This window comes from Populus euphratica, unplaced genomic scaffold (genome assembly GCF_000495115.2).
Source record: "Populus euphratica unplaced genomic scaffold, PopEup_1.0 scaffold111.1, whole genome shotgun sequence".
Classification (NCBI taxonomy): domain Eukaryota; kingdom Viridiplantae; phylum Streptophyta; class Magnoliopsida; order Malpighiales; family Salicaceae; genus Populus; species Populus euphratica.
The window spans coordinates 1,452,349-1,468,968 of record NW_011499877.1 but is presented as its reverse complement, the minus strand read 5'-3'; the positions used below and the strand labels follow the sequence as shown (position 1 = coordinate 1,468,968).

Sequence of the window (16,620 nt, the reverse complement as noted above, 5' to 3'; positions counted from 1 at the left end):
AGGTTATCTTATTATCTAATTAAAATAAAATGTATTTGTGATACCAAAACATGTTTTATTTATGAAAAACAAATAAAATCAGCTGTTGATAAAAGGCAGATTAACTACACTAATCACTAATGAGATATTAATTAGATAAAATAGTATTGAGGTTTAATGTCATAATTCTATATTTTTATATCGTATTTGATGTTACTAATTTTTAATGTTACTCAAAGAAAAGGCCATTGGTTATGCGACCTTCCATGCCCTAATATATTAGAGATGTGATTTTGTGAGGTACAACAAGAAACTTAGAGGATTAATTTTTCTTAAAAATGTTATGATAACTTGACTTTAGATTGGATATTCAGAATGGGAAGTATTATTGTTATTATTTTTTAAAATATTCTTTAATTTTTTAAAATTATTTTTTACGTTAACATATAAAAAATTATCTAAAAATATTAATTTAAATAAAAAATAAAAAATAAATTTTTTTAAAACCATTTAAAAATGTAAAAATAAACAGAAGTGCTTTTCTCTCACCTGACCTTACTTGACTAGATACGAAGACAGGAAAACCCTTCCTGATTCTGTGATTACCAACCAAAATAACCAAATAATTTTGAATATTTGTAAACCAATCCAAAATCAATTAAAAAAAAAAAACAATCTGAGAAATCCAATAAAAGCCCTACGAAAAAGCTCGCTAGTCGCAGGTAGCTAAACCCTAGCGAGCGAGGAAAGACCAAGACCTAGACAGATTCGAAGACTCCCAGAGAAGATAGAAAGAATGACCAGGAAAGGGTATGGTAAAAAAAAAAAAAAAACTAATCAACGTTCGTTTAACTAATTAACCCAGATTCAATGCAGTAAAAAAACCCTAAGCAGAAGGAGGGCTTTTAACCCAAAATGACCCCTGGGTTAAATAGTAATAAATAACCCAAAATTCCTAGGCCAGTGTCTTGTTCCCTCTCCCCGTCTTTCCATCCTTAATCACCTTAGCATCGTTCTTTCAACTCTCATAATAAATTATTATTATAAACAGTAAAACACACAGACATGGTAATAACAGTAATTTTAATTTTAAGTATTGGATGATGGTTAGTACCCTTAGGTTCTCCCTCCCTCCCTCCCTCTCTTCTCTCTCTCTTTGCAAAAAATTGAGGATCGTTTACATGTAATCCTACGTTAACTAACATAAACCCTCTCGATCTCCCTCTCCTTAACCATGTCTAGTGAACAACCCTCTCCTTCTCCGATCTCCCTAAACGAGGCCGACGCTCCTCTAAACCAGGCCGACGCTCGAACCCAAACGCCGCCAGTTAACAGGAGCAACCGCCCGTCGCGAGCTTGTACAATACGGGCGGCGGCGAGGCTGCAGCAGCAGCAGCTGGCGGTAATCGAGCGGAAGCAGAAACCGAAGAAGCAGGAGCAGCAACAGCACTTAGATGAGTCTTCGGTGCAGCAGAAAGAGCAATGCAGTGGTGGAAGTAGCAGGATCGTTACGCAGCTAGTGGCGCCTCCGGAGCCGGCACAGTTGCCGAGGTGGAGCCTCCGGTCCATGTGGGAATTAGCTTCAGTACTCAATTTTTTAAATGTGAGTTGTTTTGTTTCTTGTTATACTCCATTTCTTTGAGACTTCATCTTTATTCATTTCCTAAATTTAATGTTGCAGGTATTTAGGCATCTATTGAATATAACAGTTGAGTTTTCAGCTGAGGAGTTTGAGACAGCTTTGATCACACCTAATGATACTTTGGGGGATATACATATGCCTTTGTTAAAGGTTAGTGCTTTCTGTTTTTCAGCTTCAAGGTTTATGCCCTTAATTTAACATCTTATGGTTGGTTTGGATGGAAGCAACCAAGTTCTAGATATCGCTTTTTGTGCATGCTTAGAAGCTTAAGTTATAGCAAAGGTTTTCACTTTGTGTATAAATGAAGTAAATTAGCTGACATTAAGCGGGAAATTAGTATATTATGCCTATTTTATGTGTGTGGAGAATTAGCTGAGGATCCAATGTTAGCAGCATCAAATTATTTGTGTTTTTTATTTTTATTTTTATTTTCTAGTGCTGCGAGAGTTGATTGTTGCATTAACAATTAGGGAGCTAGTTGTGGCTGATTGTATTCAGGAGACCATTTATGTGGCATGAAAATTTCATGTCATGTTGCTTGTCTAATAGCTTCTGAAGTTGAGAGAAGGTTGAAATAGATGTACGATAGCATTTTTCTGAGGAATTAAATACCTCAAATAATAAATTATTTCTTAATGTGTCAATTGGAGTATCAAATGCTGCCTTCTTGTTTTTTCAGTTATGGAACTTTACCTTTAAAGTACATTGTTAGATGCACGATGTTTATCAAATGCTTCTACTTGTTAGGGACTACGTGGTACCGTATGTCTCACATGTTCAAGACTGGTATAGGCTGATCTGAAACAATTACATGTAGGAATTTCTGTATCACTGGTCACCAGAGATGTCAGTGGAGTTCCTTGACATCTCTAATCCGTGGATGTTTTGTACTGGGCTCTTCAAATCTGACATTTTGAAAGATTTGTCCTAGACGTTGAGAAATTTGCTATAGCTTCAAATTAGTTGCCTCCAGAAAGTCACAGAACATGATATACAGGTGTAAACCATGGAAACACTCCTAAATGTGTGCTGGATAAATGGCTAGTCTTTGTGGCCTAACATAAAATCAGATTAGGGTTTTCTCAAGTTTTATAGTAAAGTGATAAGCCTGAGTAGTTATTGTTTTTTGGTAAAGTGATAAGCCTGAGTAGTTATTGTTTTTTGGTTATCCCCACAGGAGGATAAATTATTCTCGTAGTGGTTATTATGCTTTCTTTTATGTCTGCCAAATACTTCTTCAACAGAGAGAGGAAAAAAGTGATTAGCTATCATAATTTATAGAAGCAAATATGGAGTTTTTGCATCATAAAAAGGTGCAAGATGACTTGGATCATTATTTTGGACAGGGAATGGCACTGGTGACCTATGTTTTTTCACGCAGGAACTTCTTATAAACTAGAACAGTGTTATCAATTTTTCTGCCCTGATTTGATATGATGTCACAAGTTTCTGGAGTTCCAATGCTGATATCATCACTTATTTTGATTAAATCATTTATTTGGAGGTTGCTTGATTCTCACTAGTGCATAATTGCTTTGCATGATTCTGAAGTATGCTGTAGCTTATTGGTTGCATAATGCATATGCTTCTAGTGTATTTCTTTAAGCTAATGTGTTCTCCCATTTTTTCCCCCGAGTAAAATGCAGCATAAATAATTCCATCACCCATGCAGTTTTGAGCACTATATTAAGATGATCTTTTTCTAATGGGAGAGTACTGACATAAGTTCTATCCTATAGTGTGATATGTGTAATTTGTGAGAATTTTTTGATTCCTTTCAAAGTTATCTTCATCTGTGACTTCAGGATGGATTTCTGATTGGCTACACAATTCATTAGGGTTTCTTCAGTATGAATTTGCGCTTGAGAATTTCAAGAAAGAGGTTTTAAATCCTAGAATTAAAGCAAAGATTAATCTATATTTAACTTTTAGTTGGGAAGTGCTGCAGTTCACATGTTGCTATTTTGCATTGTACAATCACTTACTTGAACTAATTGATATTTGCTGAAGATAGGGTGCCAAAGCAATGTGTTCCATATTCCTCAGCATCCTTTTCTTTTCTCTGTTTTATGTTGTATGTCTACTATTTTCTAAATGATACTATCTTTATAACATGCTTTTCCCTCAATAATGGCATGTTTCCCCTGTAAGGTAATTCCTAGAATATGTTATCCCAAAAACCAGATTGATGGGATATCAACCTCCATTAAATGCTCTAAATTTCACCTTAAATGGGAAAATCTGATTATGTATTGGCAGAACACTATCTGTGATATTTTGTATAGTCATCTTATTTGACAATGGAAACTTTTCATTAGGCGTGGTTTGACTAATTTGATAGATTATGCTTGGAAAAGCTAACTGCTACTGAAATCAAATTCTGTTTTTGTGCTGTATTTAAGTTAAGTGCAACATGATCCTATTTATCCTCTCCCTGATGGAAAGTGAGCTCATATTGTGTTGATGTGAGCTATTGCAACATTGATTATTCATTTCTTTTGATTTGTTTCTTTTTAGGCAATCCCTCCTATTACCAGAATGGCTCTCACACGAGATACCTGGATTACTGTTTTGTGCAGAAAATTAAGAGACTGGTGGCACTGGGTAACTAACTGTACTGTTTTTTAGTTGATATTTATGATATTGAATTAAGGAAGAGGGGGCTATTGTGAACATCATTTTTAAGATGAGTTTGGTCTCTTGTCGTAGGTTGCAGATGGGGAACTTCCCTTAGTTGCTTCACATGGGTTAGTTTTTCATTCCTAGATGCTCTTAGATCACCTTTTTTTTTTTATGATTCTGATTTGTATTTTGACTTTGATATTGTAGGGTAGAGGTTGAAGTGTATAAAACACTTGATCCTGGGATCCGTGTGGTGATACTGAAAGCACTATGTGACATTCGTGTTGAGGTAATGCCACTGGCAGCAAAGATTATATATAATGATTCTTGATTTGAAATAATTGCTTTGGGCTATAATGATGTTGGATTTTTGTTCACTCAAATGCCTGTTGGATCTCATTTTAGTCTTCAAATCAGCAGTACGTGTCGATTGTAGCTTTAAATTCATGTTGTGATTAGTTGGATTGGATGGAAAACAGAGCATAATACCTTGATGGCTGTTTGTTGGGACAGATAAATGAAAGTTTTGGAGACTTTGATGCATTCTAAGAACTTTTTCCTTTGTTTCTGCACAATTAAGACCACCAGTTCTTTTGGCATTTGTTTTGTTCTTGCTGCCCTTTCAGCTTGAATAAAAAAGGTCCCAATTCTTGTGTTTATTTGTCTTGTGCATAACTGAGGCCCTCATTTTTCTGTAGAGTGAAACGCAATGGTAGACTTACTGCTCTGTATTCTTTGTTGGGACAGATAAATGAAGGTTTTTGAGAAGTGCTTTTGGCACAATGTTAACCAGTTCTTTTGGCATTTGTTTTGTCTTGCTGCCCCTTCAGCTTGAATAAAAAAGTTCTCAATTCTTGTGTTTATTTGTCTCGTGCATAACTGAGCCCCTCATTTTGCTGTAGAGTGAAACATTGTAGTAGAAATTTTGCCATGTGTTCTTTTCATCAGTGTCAATATCATTGTTTCCTATTTGCATGTACTTCACTATTCTATATGCTACTTTTCATTGACCTATACTTTTTCATCACCAAGCTTTGGCAGCCTTGTAATCACAGAACAAGATTCCTCTCTAATGTATCTCACAGGATAATTTACATGCATTTCTTTATTATGTATTCTACACATAATTCTAGAAGCAGCTTGTGCTTGTTTCTAATCATGTTAATCATCTCCAGATAGAAGTATTCTCTTATTGCCAAACCTTCCATCAATCACCCATTTATCGAATAGAATCTTGCATTTGAAGGTTTCCATAATTTTTCTCCTTACATCAAACTGAATTAGTTTGTGAGCTGGCTATAGAATCTTGCATTTAAAGGCTTTTTGTTGGGATATTTTGCTAGAAATTAATTGATGTTGGGGTTTCTCATTTGTCCTTTTCTTGGGATCATATTTTGTTTCTTTATTTATTCTTTGAACATTTTAACATCTTGGTTGCTTTGAACTTCTTTCTACTGTAAAGGAATTGAATCTGAGCAATCTTTTGCAGCAAGAAGATATTCGGAATTACATTGATAACTCCCTCAAGCATGGCATTCAACTTTCATTATTTCGCAAGGAACGTTTTGGGGGTGATTCACAAGGAATTAATTACTGGTAATGGAAATAATAAGCTTCTCATGAAGCATTCAATGTGTTTGCTTGTTAGGTTTGACAGTGATTGAAATGATCAGCGGTATATTTTTATGTGATAAGTTGAGATTTTATCTCAATCTTTTTTCTCCTCTCTTATTTTGTAGTTTTTTGTCCTTTGTGTAGTGTAAATTCTATAATTACAGCTTTATTGTTGATGCAGGTATGAAGATGATCCAATGATTGGTCAAAGGTTATACCGGGAAATAAGAAAAACCGAGGTGAAGCTTAAAGCAAAGGCAAAGGGATCTCAGATCATCCCTAACGTGACATACCTGTGGGAGACAGTTGCAACTAATTTCGAAGAATTTCAAGATGTTTCTGTAAGTTACCCTAATTGCATGATTTTGTGTATGTGCTTTGTTCAAATTTTGATGCAAGGTTGTCATGGTTTTTATTTCAATTTCCCCCCTTTTTATTCTTACCCAGCATTCATGGTGAATTCAAATTCATATTGCATTCCTTCCTTATCTTTTTGAATGTGTGATGTGCCTTGATCACAGTGGGCGGTATGCATTATTGGAAATTCTGATGAAACTAAATTATGGATGTTAAGATTGTGAGATATTAATCTAATAGAGGATTACTAATATAAAGAATGAAAGATAGTTATCCAATGATGCTGTGCACCAGGAATGCCAGGTTGTATGATTTTCAGCCTTGTGATGATAACTTAGATATTATGGTGCCCTCTCAGCTTCTTCTATTAAATTTGGCTATTTAAATGAAAGTGGAGTTACCAATCAATTTCTATCTCGATGGTGAGATTATATATTCCAAGATTTTACTTAAAAGTGTATGCTTACATTTGCCTATTGACATATGTTAGGTGAAAGTGGATGGGCATGAGATGTACTTTAGGTTGCAGGTAGTCTATTAGATGTTTGAAGCGTGCATCAGAAGAATCATCTTAGTAATGGATCCTTTTAGTGACAGGTAGTCTATTGTGAGACTTCCTGTCTCATTCAAATGTAAAAAACATATCCAGTCAAGAGGTCATGAGAAATGCCCAGTTGTGGTGATGTTGTGAATGCTATTCTCTACGAGCCTTGGCCATCTCAAGTTCCATATTTTTTGGATCTCTCATTTGGTGGATTTATATTTCATACCATTCTTGTGCCGCACATTCCATTTATGGTTTCAATCATAGCAATTTTATTTGTAATTCAATTTTGTGTAAGGGCTTGCCTTTTCTTCTACAATTGTATGGTCAGCTATCATTGCTGACAGTTCCTTTGATAGGTTTAAAAACCTTGAAAGGAAAATTAAAAAAATAATTTGGTATGATACACTGAATCAAACTTTTCTCTACTGATCTCGGGAGTGCTGTGTTGATAGTGCAAATGGTTGACAATTCTATACACTTATAGTGCCAGTGGTATTCCAACTGTGGAAAATACTTTTGGTCAACTTGGTGGTTTCCAAATGCCTCTGTATGGCCATTTGCTAAATACTTTTGTGGGGTATATTCATCCGTGTCCTTAAAATGCTGCAGGAGAAGCTCTGTACTAGCAAAAATAGAACAGAGGCTTCGTTGGGGAAGAAATTAAAGAATGACATGCTTCCTGAGATTGAGAAGGTTTACAAGGTACTGGAAATTGCTTAGTGAGTAACATGGTTTACTTAATTGGATTTCATTAACCAATAATTTCTTTCTTGCATCAAATTATTCTTGATTGAAATCCTCTTTAAGTTTATGTTATCCTAGAAAGAAATCACATTCAGATTTCCTTTTAAACTTGTGTTTGCTTAGAGGAAAGAAAGGCTGCTGAAAAAGCAACACAGGCAGGCTCTACTTCTTGATAATTTCTTGAGCATGGATGGACATGCACCAGGACGTTCTCTCCGTGATAGGAAGCCTGTCACTTATACTTTTGGTAAGCAAAGAAAACTTCTGATTGTGCAGTAGTAAGAGCTTTAGCAGGTTGTCGAGATTGATTACTCTTGACTGATGAATTTTTCCTGCTGTTACTTCTCTCAAAGTAGATGTTGCCTATAATGCCTAGTCCTTTATGTATACCATTCCAGGAGTTTTGTTTTTGGAACTTGGGGTATGTTGAAGAGAGAACTAATATTATCGTTGGACAGTTAACTGGGAACTATTTGCTTCAGCTTAATCCCTCATATGTTGTTTTTCTTGAAATCTTAGAATAAAACTTGCATATATTACCTCAGTTTTGCTGAGCTTTGAGACAGTTGTGTTGATGAGCTTTTCTTAGTAATGAGAATGTGTTTTTATTACAGTAATAATTGTTCTCATACAAAAATAGGCAATCTGATTGCTGCATCAACTATTTTTGCAGATGATTATGATCGGTCAATCAACGAGGCTATCAAAATAACAAAGTAAGTTCTTGATCATGTTCATTCTTCATACAGTTTTTTTCTTCCTATGCTAGGAGGAATTTGTTTTTATCTCTCTACCATGGAATATCAAGTTGTTCACTTTCTTTACTCTCTTTCTTAGGCGTAAACCACCGTCTCCAGAACCTTTTCTCAGAAGAGAAGGTTTCGCTAAACCTGAAGCTTCTACAAATGGTGAATTGAGCGGTCCTTCACACACATCGCAACATGGCACTTTCAGTGCCGCATCTCCCGATTCTCTTGAATATGATGACATGGATGAAGACCGTAAATCTGAAATGTTGGATCGGGGGTAAGATAAGCCTGTCTTTCAAAACTAATCATGTTTCCTTGATCTTGCACATAACTTATCACTGCGTAATGGCTGGCAGCAACAGGAGAAGACAGAGACCTCAGCGGTATTCAGCAACAGAGTTTGTTGAGGCAGTTTCAGATAATGAGGCAGGCTTTGACAGTGATGATGATATAGTTGGAGAAGCTGTCTATGATGATGAATACTTGAGGAAACGTAAGCAGAAGAGGCTGTCCAGCAGCTCTGAAGGGGATGAAGAGTATCAATGGGATGATGAAAATGTTGAGGAGGAAGAAGAAGATGAAGAAGAGGATTCCTTAAGTATTAGTGAGGATAGTGAGGAGCCCCAAAAATTCAATAAATTTCCAGGCCGTACACGCAGGGAGAAAAAATTACGGTCAGTTGATGAAATCCAGTCAGGTCTAAGACGCAGCAGAAGGAGCACTCGGAACCAGATTAATTACCGACAATATGAGCTGTCCGAGTCAGAAACAGAGTCAATGAAACGTGAGAAATCAAATGTATCAGATGAACACTCAGATGCAAGTGAGAATGCAGAGTATTCAGCTGGAAGTCAAAGTCAAGATTCTGATGGCAATGATGACAAACAAGATATGAAAATTGATCAGCCTGTAGAAGGTGACAAAGTGACAGAACAAAAAGAGCAAAATCAGCCACCTGAGCAATCAAATAGCCCAGTCCCAGATGAAGTTGATGGTGTAAGGAAAAGACGTTTCCTCGATCTCAACGAACTAGCTCCAGGTTCTGGTTTTGATGATGGTCTGAACACAGTAATGAAAGATGAAGATAGAAATGATTTTTGAGGTTCCCTCTCTTGTGGCAAAAGAAGATTCGTTGTTTTCTCTGGGAGCTTAATGTACAATAGTATAATGTTATAAATTTTGTGATAAGTCCATGGAGGAAATTACCATCGGAGTTCTTCCATGGCCTAAGCGAAGCAACAACCTTGATGCAATTCATTTAGGATTTGCAGCAAGGAGCAACTTGATGCTGAGAGTTCCGTAGATTAGATAGTCATTTTTTAGCATGTCTACATTCATAGAAGCCTACAATGGGTCAATGAGAATTCCTTGGGAGTTCTACATCTTATCCAATTAATGTACAATAACCTTAACTGATTTTGTAACTGAAAAAAATGGCTTTTAGATATTCAGGCTTTGTAGTTTAATCGTTCACGATCATGGCTTTGATAAAATGATCAGGTCAGGGGACTGTTGGCTGTATGTGATGAATCATCCTCGCTTAAAAGGTAACTAATGTTTCTTTTGCCAATTTAACATTTTTCCTACTTCGTAATTATAGCCATTTTGTGATTGTAATGCTCAAAATTTTATGCCAGGCGTGTCGCACAGAAGTCTTGACTCAATTACTTTAAATCATAATGTTTGTAATTCTTCAATGATGCAACTGCATGAATAGAGTTTGTTTTCTAGACCCTAACGGACTTGTAGGTGCAGATTTTTGAATTTTCTGCTTCACTATAACCTCTGCAACCTTGGACCGGAAAACTTAAATGGGATTTAATACAACTCAGTGGCACTGCTAATTCATAATTTGGCTTTTCAGTGACTATTTTCTTGTGGTTGGGCAGCGTCTTCCTTGGCACGGCCCTCTGCTGCCTTAGTAGCTGTTTGAGCGTTTTGTTTGGATGCGTCTTTGTCAGCCTTCTCTGTAACTTCTTCTGCTTCCTTTGCTTCCTCAAGAGCTTGAATTAAATGTGAGAGACACTTCTCTGCATCATCCAATGGGGACTTGGGCATGAGGCTCTCTGCGACATCTGCTGGTGTGATCTTGGTCTCCTTCATTAAGCTTTCAATTTTATCGAACAAAGGATGTGCATCAAGTCTCAGGTAATTCCTTGAAAGCACTTTGAATGCCTCAAAACTGCAGTAAGAGAGCTCAATATGCTTGTCCATTCTTCCCCTTCTTATCAGAGCAGGATCAAGCTTCTCCACATAATTAGTAGTAAACACAATAAGCCTCTCCCCTCCACTAGCAGACCATATCCCATCAATGAAATTCAACAACCCCGAAAGTGTCACTTTGCTGCCAGTCTCTTCTTTGTGATGTTCTTTGCGAGTTTCTTTCTCTGACTTCTCCTTGTCCTCATCTGGAGATTTCTCCTCTTTCTTATCCCTTTGACCAGTCAGCTCAAGCGAGCAATCTATGTCTTCTATCACTATGATAGATTTACTAGTGGTCTCAATCAAAAGCTTCCTTAGCTCGGTATTGTCTTTCACAGCAGTGAGCTCGAGATCATAAACATCATAGTTTAACAAGTTGGCCATTGCAGCAATCATGGTAGACTTTCCGGTCCCTGGTGGACCGTAAAGAAGATACCCTCGTTTCCACGCCTTTCCAATTCTGGCATAGAAATCCTTGCTTTTGCTGAAAGTCACCAGATCTTCTATAATCTCCTGCTTCTTTGCATGCTCCATGGCTAACGTCTCAAATGTGGCAGGATGCTCGAACACTATATGGTTCCACATGGTCTGCTTGTAGATATGCCACTTGTTTCCAGACCCATTTGTGTACAGCTTCCTCTGTCTATTTCTCACCCTAATTTCTTTCCCTTGCTGTATTACATGCTTCAAGTAAACCTCACTTATGACCCCCCTGTAGCGCTTATGAAACGTGAGCCTATAATACCTTCTCTCTTGCTGAGGATACATGGATTGTAATGGTGGCATCACTTTGCTTGAAACCCACCAAACTTGGATACCCTGAAATTCGTCCTTCACTCTCTCATACTCATCCATACTAAGCACCAAGTTGCTGCAATCCTTTGCCATCTCCGCCTTAAGTCTCTTAGCACACTTGGATGAGTTGATGCTAAGATATGCCTCAACAGCAGCATAGGCTTCGCTTCTCTTGAGGCGATCTCCAGCGTACTCGTGGATTGATATCTTAATGTAAGGATAGAAAAAGCTCATGATTCTTTGTGTATACTTGCCAAAGTAGAGACGAACCTCGTAGGGGCAGTATTGGTGAATAATAGCCCAAATGAACATGAAACTGGCAATGGTTGAACCCATTGTTGCCCACATCTCGATCATTGTTTGAGGTACAATCATGGTTTTTTGTTCTCCAGACTAATGGTAAAGCGCTGATGTGTTTCTAAGGACTTGATGCAAGTCTCTTCTTTGATGGGTTTGCATTTCTAAGGACTGACTGACGAGGATAGCAAAAAATAGGTATGAAAAGAAAGAGAAATACAGTAATGGCCAGTGGGTCATGTTTTGTCAACAAAGCTTTTGACACCTATATCTTGCGTGTTGATTAGTGGATAGTGGTCCCAAAAGTAGAAATCCACACCAGCAAGAGATTATTTGATAAAATGTGCTATGCTCTTTGTTTTTCTCGTATAGGGTTACCACATCATTTGCTAAGAGGGAAACGTTAAGGAACGAGTCATGCTAGGGATTTTAATTTCGTAGAAAATGGACAGTTGGGAACGTCCTTTCTAGCCTAACTATAGTGGTTTCCTTTTCATATCTGATCAGTTTGATTAATCTATGGCTAATACATAGTAAAAGTCCATGCAAGCCTTGTCAGTTTCTATGTAAAGCGAGGAGGAAGTAGGAAAAGAGTGTAAGAAACTGGCCAGTTTCTGTTCACTTTCGGACCACTTGTGCCTTCAAATGATGGGAATGCATGCACGATTCTCATTTGTCTTTCTATCGAAGGAACAGTAGCTTCTTACAATAGCCAGTGATCAATCCTCATCAGAAAGGCTTTAATTAGTTATTCATACTTTTCCGTCAATCAAGAAGAGTAAGGTTACTGTCAATTTCTTGAGAATACGGCTTCATAGATTAATTATTAAGGGGCTAGAGTGAATTAGACTTGATGACACAGATTTATATATAGAAACTTGCATCTCGGTTTTTCTTTGATCAGTCTCTTCTCATAAATTTTCATATTTTTTATTTTATTTTATGGATACTAGCTGGTACATTCTGGCTTTTTCTTCCAAAACTTGAAGTAACCACTAAAGTGGTGTCTTCATCTTTATTTTGGCCAGTAAAGATAAGAGAAAGTTGCCGGTTTTGTTAAATTTAGTGACAAAAAAAAGAGAAGAAAAAATGATCTTAGTTAATAAGTTTTGTTTGACAAGAGATGTCTCATTGAGTTTTTTTAAAATTTTTATTTTACTTGAAAAAATAAATCAGAATTGAGAAAAAAAATTAAGTTTGATTTTGTATTTTTTGTTGATAAATTAGTTTTTTTTGTTTTATTCTAAGGGTGTTTATTACTTGTTTTTAGGTGAAAATGAGTTTAAAAAATTATTTTTAAGATAAAAAATTCCTCTAATTTTCTAATCATTATTTTGATGGGTAGATTCTAGACAAATCAATGATGTGTTATGCACCTTAAAGATAGATTTTAGATAAACCAATAACATGCTGTGTACTTTAGAGGCAAATTCTAGATAAACCAATGAAATGTTATGTAGCTTAACCTTTAAGGAAAAAAATAAGGGTAAATGATATGTCATGCATTTCTTTTTTAGGTTAAAAAAACAATAGAAAAGTCTATGTAAAAAGCTCGTGCATACTTAGATTTTTTTTTTTACTAAATCAGACATGCTGGTTTACTTAGTCATAAACATTCGGGTTTTTTTTAACCTTATTTTTTAAATTTAAATTAAGATTAGTTAAAAATGTAGGGTGCACAACTTAGCAAGTATTTAATTTTAATTAAAATCACTTAAAATAAATTAATTAGAAAATTGTGACATTTTTAATAGAGTAGCATATAATTTTTATTTGGTTTCAAATAAAATTATAACATTTTTTTTTGGTTTCAAATAAAATTATAACATTTTTTTTTGTAATATTAGCATTTGTTCTTTTTGTACAACCCTACATAATATCTTGTTTCCTTTAATTTTTTTCAATAACTTCAATGTGTGTATTTAATTTTATTATCATTTAATTAATAAAGAATTAATTACTATAAACAAAGGTATTAAACCCAATTGAGTCATAACTCATATTACAAGATCAAATATTTTAATTTATATTTCTCTCTCAATTTTCTATTTTAGTTTTTAGTTAGTGTTAGCTTTTTTTTAAAAAAATTTCTTGACATATATAATTTTTAATTTATTTAATTAAATATATGGATTAAATTTTTGATTTGCAATAAAGATTTTTTCTTGACATCAAAAACACTTTGGAGACACTTACACATTCATTTTTTGCATTAAAAGAACTTTTCATTTTACCCACAACAAAGTGCGGTCAGCTAACTAGATTTTAAAAGTAATTATTAAAATTTTACTTAGAAATAAAAAATACATTAGCAATATTAGTATTCTCTCTTTTATTTTTATATTCAAAAAACTTTTTTTAATCCAACCTACAGTAAAGTACAAATAACCTAATAAGATAAACTAAAATTACTATTCACCTAAACTTGGGTGCACTGTTTCGTTTGAACAAATATTTTGTTTTTCATTTTTAATTTTAGTTATCCAACTTTATTTATTTTAACATTTTATACTTAATTCCCAAACTTTATTTTTCATATTTTAGTCCTTGGATATTGAGTGATGAGAAAGAGTCATCAAAAAATATTAAAAAGAAAAAATATTTGAATTGCCACATTTTAGCAAATAAAAAAATCAATTTTAGTGTTAATGAGTTCTTCTTTCTTATAGGAATTCAGTTAAGGTTGTATTGTCCTTTAACTATGTTGGAAAAAGTACATTAATGACCATATTTTTTTTTATTAGTTTAATTTGTTTTTTATAATGATTAAATGGTGTTTTGGGATTGGAAATCAGTTAATTAAAATTCCTGGAGTTTTTTGAGGTTAAAAAAACCTTTAAAAAATAAATTTTTAGGATTTGAAAACTTGAATATCTATTTTTTAGCTATTAGAAGTGACCAGACAAAATCCAACGGATGACAAATCATTTATTAAAGTAAATAACTTGTCTCCATTAAGGAGGCTACAAAGGATGATTTCAAAAACTATATTAAAAAATGCATATGAATGTAAGATTTTTTAATATTTGGCCAAACAAATGGGTTAATTTTTTTTTTGTTTTTACTTTTCATTATTTTTATTTATTCAAATTTTATAAATATTCTTTCCTTAATTTTTTAAATGATTTAGTAGAACTTTTTTTAAATGGTAATTAATCTTTTTTTTTTCATAACACGTTAAGGAGATTATTGTAAATTGTCTTTAAACTTTTTCCTCTTATATTTAATATAATTAAGTTGCATTTAGATGATGGATTTATAAAAATAAAAAATATTTCTTCTTAATAACTAGAATTAATCTCCATGCAAAAATAAATAACAACGTATAAAATAGTAAACCTGGATAAAATATTACTCTAGTATTTAATTAGTTTTTACAATTCTTTTAGTTCATATATATATATATATATGTATGTATATGTATCAATTAGATCATTATACCCAAAAACACTTCCATAACATTGAAATTTTTTTTTTAAATTAATATTTAAGTTACTATGATTGATCTTTTATATACAATCCTTGAGGTTATAAACTCAACACTTGAAATCGATTAAGGTTCACACCACGGGCACTTTGAACCCGGTTCCAACCTGAACTTTGAACTTTTGGTGGCCTAGACTTGATTCTCGAGCTTCTCAAACTCAGTCCCAAGCTAAACCTCGAATGACTTCAACTTGATCTTGTCTCAAACCTAGTTCTAGTCTTAGTTCCAAACCTACTTCCAAGTTGGTCCTAGCATGAACTTGGACTCCCTAAACTCCACATGTAATACCCTTTATTCTCTCATATATTTTTACTTAATTTCTATGACCGGTAGAAATTTGAGTAATTTTTTTTATAAGAAAAGTCTAATCAATATATCAACAATCTTACAAATGAACATAATTTATTACAACTCTAATTAAAAATTACATCCATATTAATTGTTTATAAATTTTTCTTTTCTAAAAATACCAATATTATTTATATATAATATTGGGTAGCTCAATGATCCTATGAAATGAATGTCCTAAAAGGAATTTACTTGTGACATACACAAAATTACAAAATAAATGATGTCATGATCACTATTAGTAATATTATTATCATTATCATAACTATCACCATCTTTGAAATTACTACTATTTCATTACCACAACCAGCATTTAAGTACTATAATACTCTTCTAATCTTTACTTATCAAACAACATACAATTTGTTCACAAAAACACCCTTAATTTATAGTGTTATTCTACATGAAATTGTTTGATGAGATTACACAAAATTGAATTTTTATTGTACTCCAATTCTCATTTTTTACTCAAAATGAGATGTATCACAGACTATTAATTCATGTACAAAAGCTATTTCTATTTGCATTTTGAACAAAAAGATAATCAGTTTATTAGTTTGGCAATATCTCACATATCCAGCGTTGTAGCTTGGGGGCAATCAGAGTTTGACCAATAAAGACAGGGCTATTTCTATTTCTAATTGTCACTTAGCAACAAGCTTTGCCATTTTCATGTCACTCGGGAAGCATAGCTGGCCTATGAGTGTCTGTGGGGACTAATAAAGCATATAACTTTGCTTCGGAAGGTTGTTTGCCGCTTTCCAAAATCTTTATGTCCATGCATAAATTAAGTAAAAGCAGCACCTTTCCTCCTCCAACCCTTTTTGATTCCTTGGAATCAGAGGAAAAGATAAGAGTAGATTTTTCACCCAAACTCGATTGTCTGTTACGTTGGTGACAAAAAGGAAAAGGAATGTGGCGGTGTACTGTTCATTATTTAGGGGCGGTGCTTCCTTCAGCCGCAAGCAAATATTGATTCCCTCGTCAAGACAGGTGTGCTAGCTGCAATAGAATTCAGCATGTCCCTACGTTTCATAGTTTTGACACGTAAACCCCTGCTTTGGGTTAACAGCAGAATTATGTATCAGCTAGCTATTAGATGGTTATAGTTGAAGATGATGAATTGGCATGGAACTAGTTAATAGATTTGACCAGCCGCCGTGCTGGTGGTCCCTGCTCATTAGTGCAGAGGTGAACACCTTACAGAAAAGATGATGAAAGAGAAACGCCATGGACG

General features: G+C 34.4%; 2 protein-coding genes across 2 annotated transcripts; one reads left to right on the top strand and one right to left on the bottom strand.

Moving 5' to 3' along the window:
* Nucleotides 1-943: 943 nt before the first annotated feature.
* On the top strand, nucleotides 944-9,720 carry LOC105128629 (uncharacterized). Its single transcript, XM_011030379.1, has 12 exons — nucleotides 944-1,582; nucleotides 1,661-1,771; nucleotides 4,139-4,225; nucleotides 4,331-4,368; nucleotides 4,451-4,532; nucleotides 5,733-5,839; nucleotides 6,039-6,198; nucleotides 7,371-7,463; nucleotides 7,629-7,752; nucleotides 8,179-8,221; nucleotides 8,343-8,531; nucleotides 8,611-9,720. Exons 1-12 carry the CDS (start codon nucleotides 1,214-1,216, stop codon nucleotides 9,353-9,355), a joined length of 2,148 nt encoding a protein of 715 aa, XP_011028681.1. The 5' UTR covers nucleotides 944-1,213; the 3' UTR covers nucleotides 9,356-9,720.
* A 198-nt stretch (nucleotides 9,721-9,918) lies between these two features.
* LOC105128628 (probable mitochondrial chaperone BCS1-B) lies at nucleotides 9,919-15,822 on the bottom strand. Its single transcript, XM_011030378.1, has 2 exons — nucleotides 15,810-15,822; nucleotides 9,919-11,712 (listed from the first exon to the last, which is right to left on the bottom strand). The coding sequence occupies exon 2, from the start codon at nucleotides 11,624-11,626 to the stop codon at nucleotides 10,115-10,117; it is 1,512 nt and encodes a 503-aa protein (XP_011028680.1). The 5' UTR covers nucleotides 11,627-11,712; nucleotides 15,810-15,822; the 3' UTR covers nucleotides 9,919-10,114.
* Between the last annotated feature and the right edge of the window lie 798 nt (nucleotides 15,823-16,620).

Coding starts and splice junctions, on each gene's coding strand:
- LOC105128629 (XM_011030379.1), top strand. CDS start 1,214: ATGTCTAGTGAACAACCCTCTCCTTCTCCGATCTCCCTAAACGAGGCC. Junction 4,226..4,330: donor TAAGAGACTGGTGGCACTGG/GTAACTAACTGT, acceptor CTCTTGTCGTAG/GTTGCAGATGGGGAACTTCC. Junction 8,222..8,342: donor GAGGCTATCAAAATAACAAA/GTAAGTTCTTGA, acceptor TCTCTTTCTTAG/GCGTAAACCACCGTCTCCAG.
- LOC105128628 (XM_011030378.1), bottom strand. CDS start 11,626: ATGATTGTACCTCAAACAATGATCGAGATGTGGGCAACAATGGGTTCA.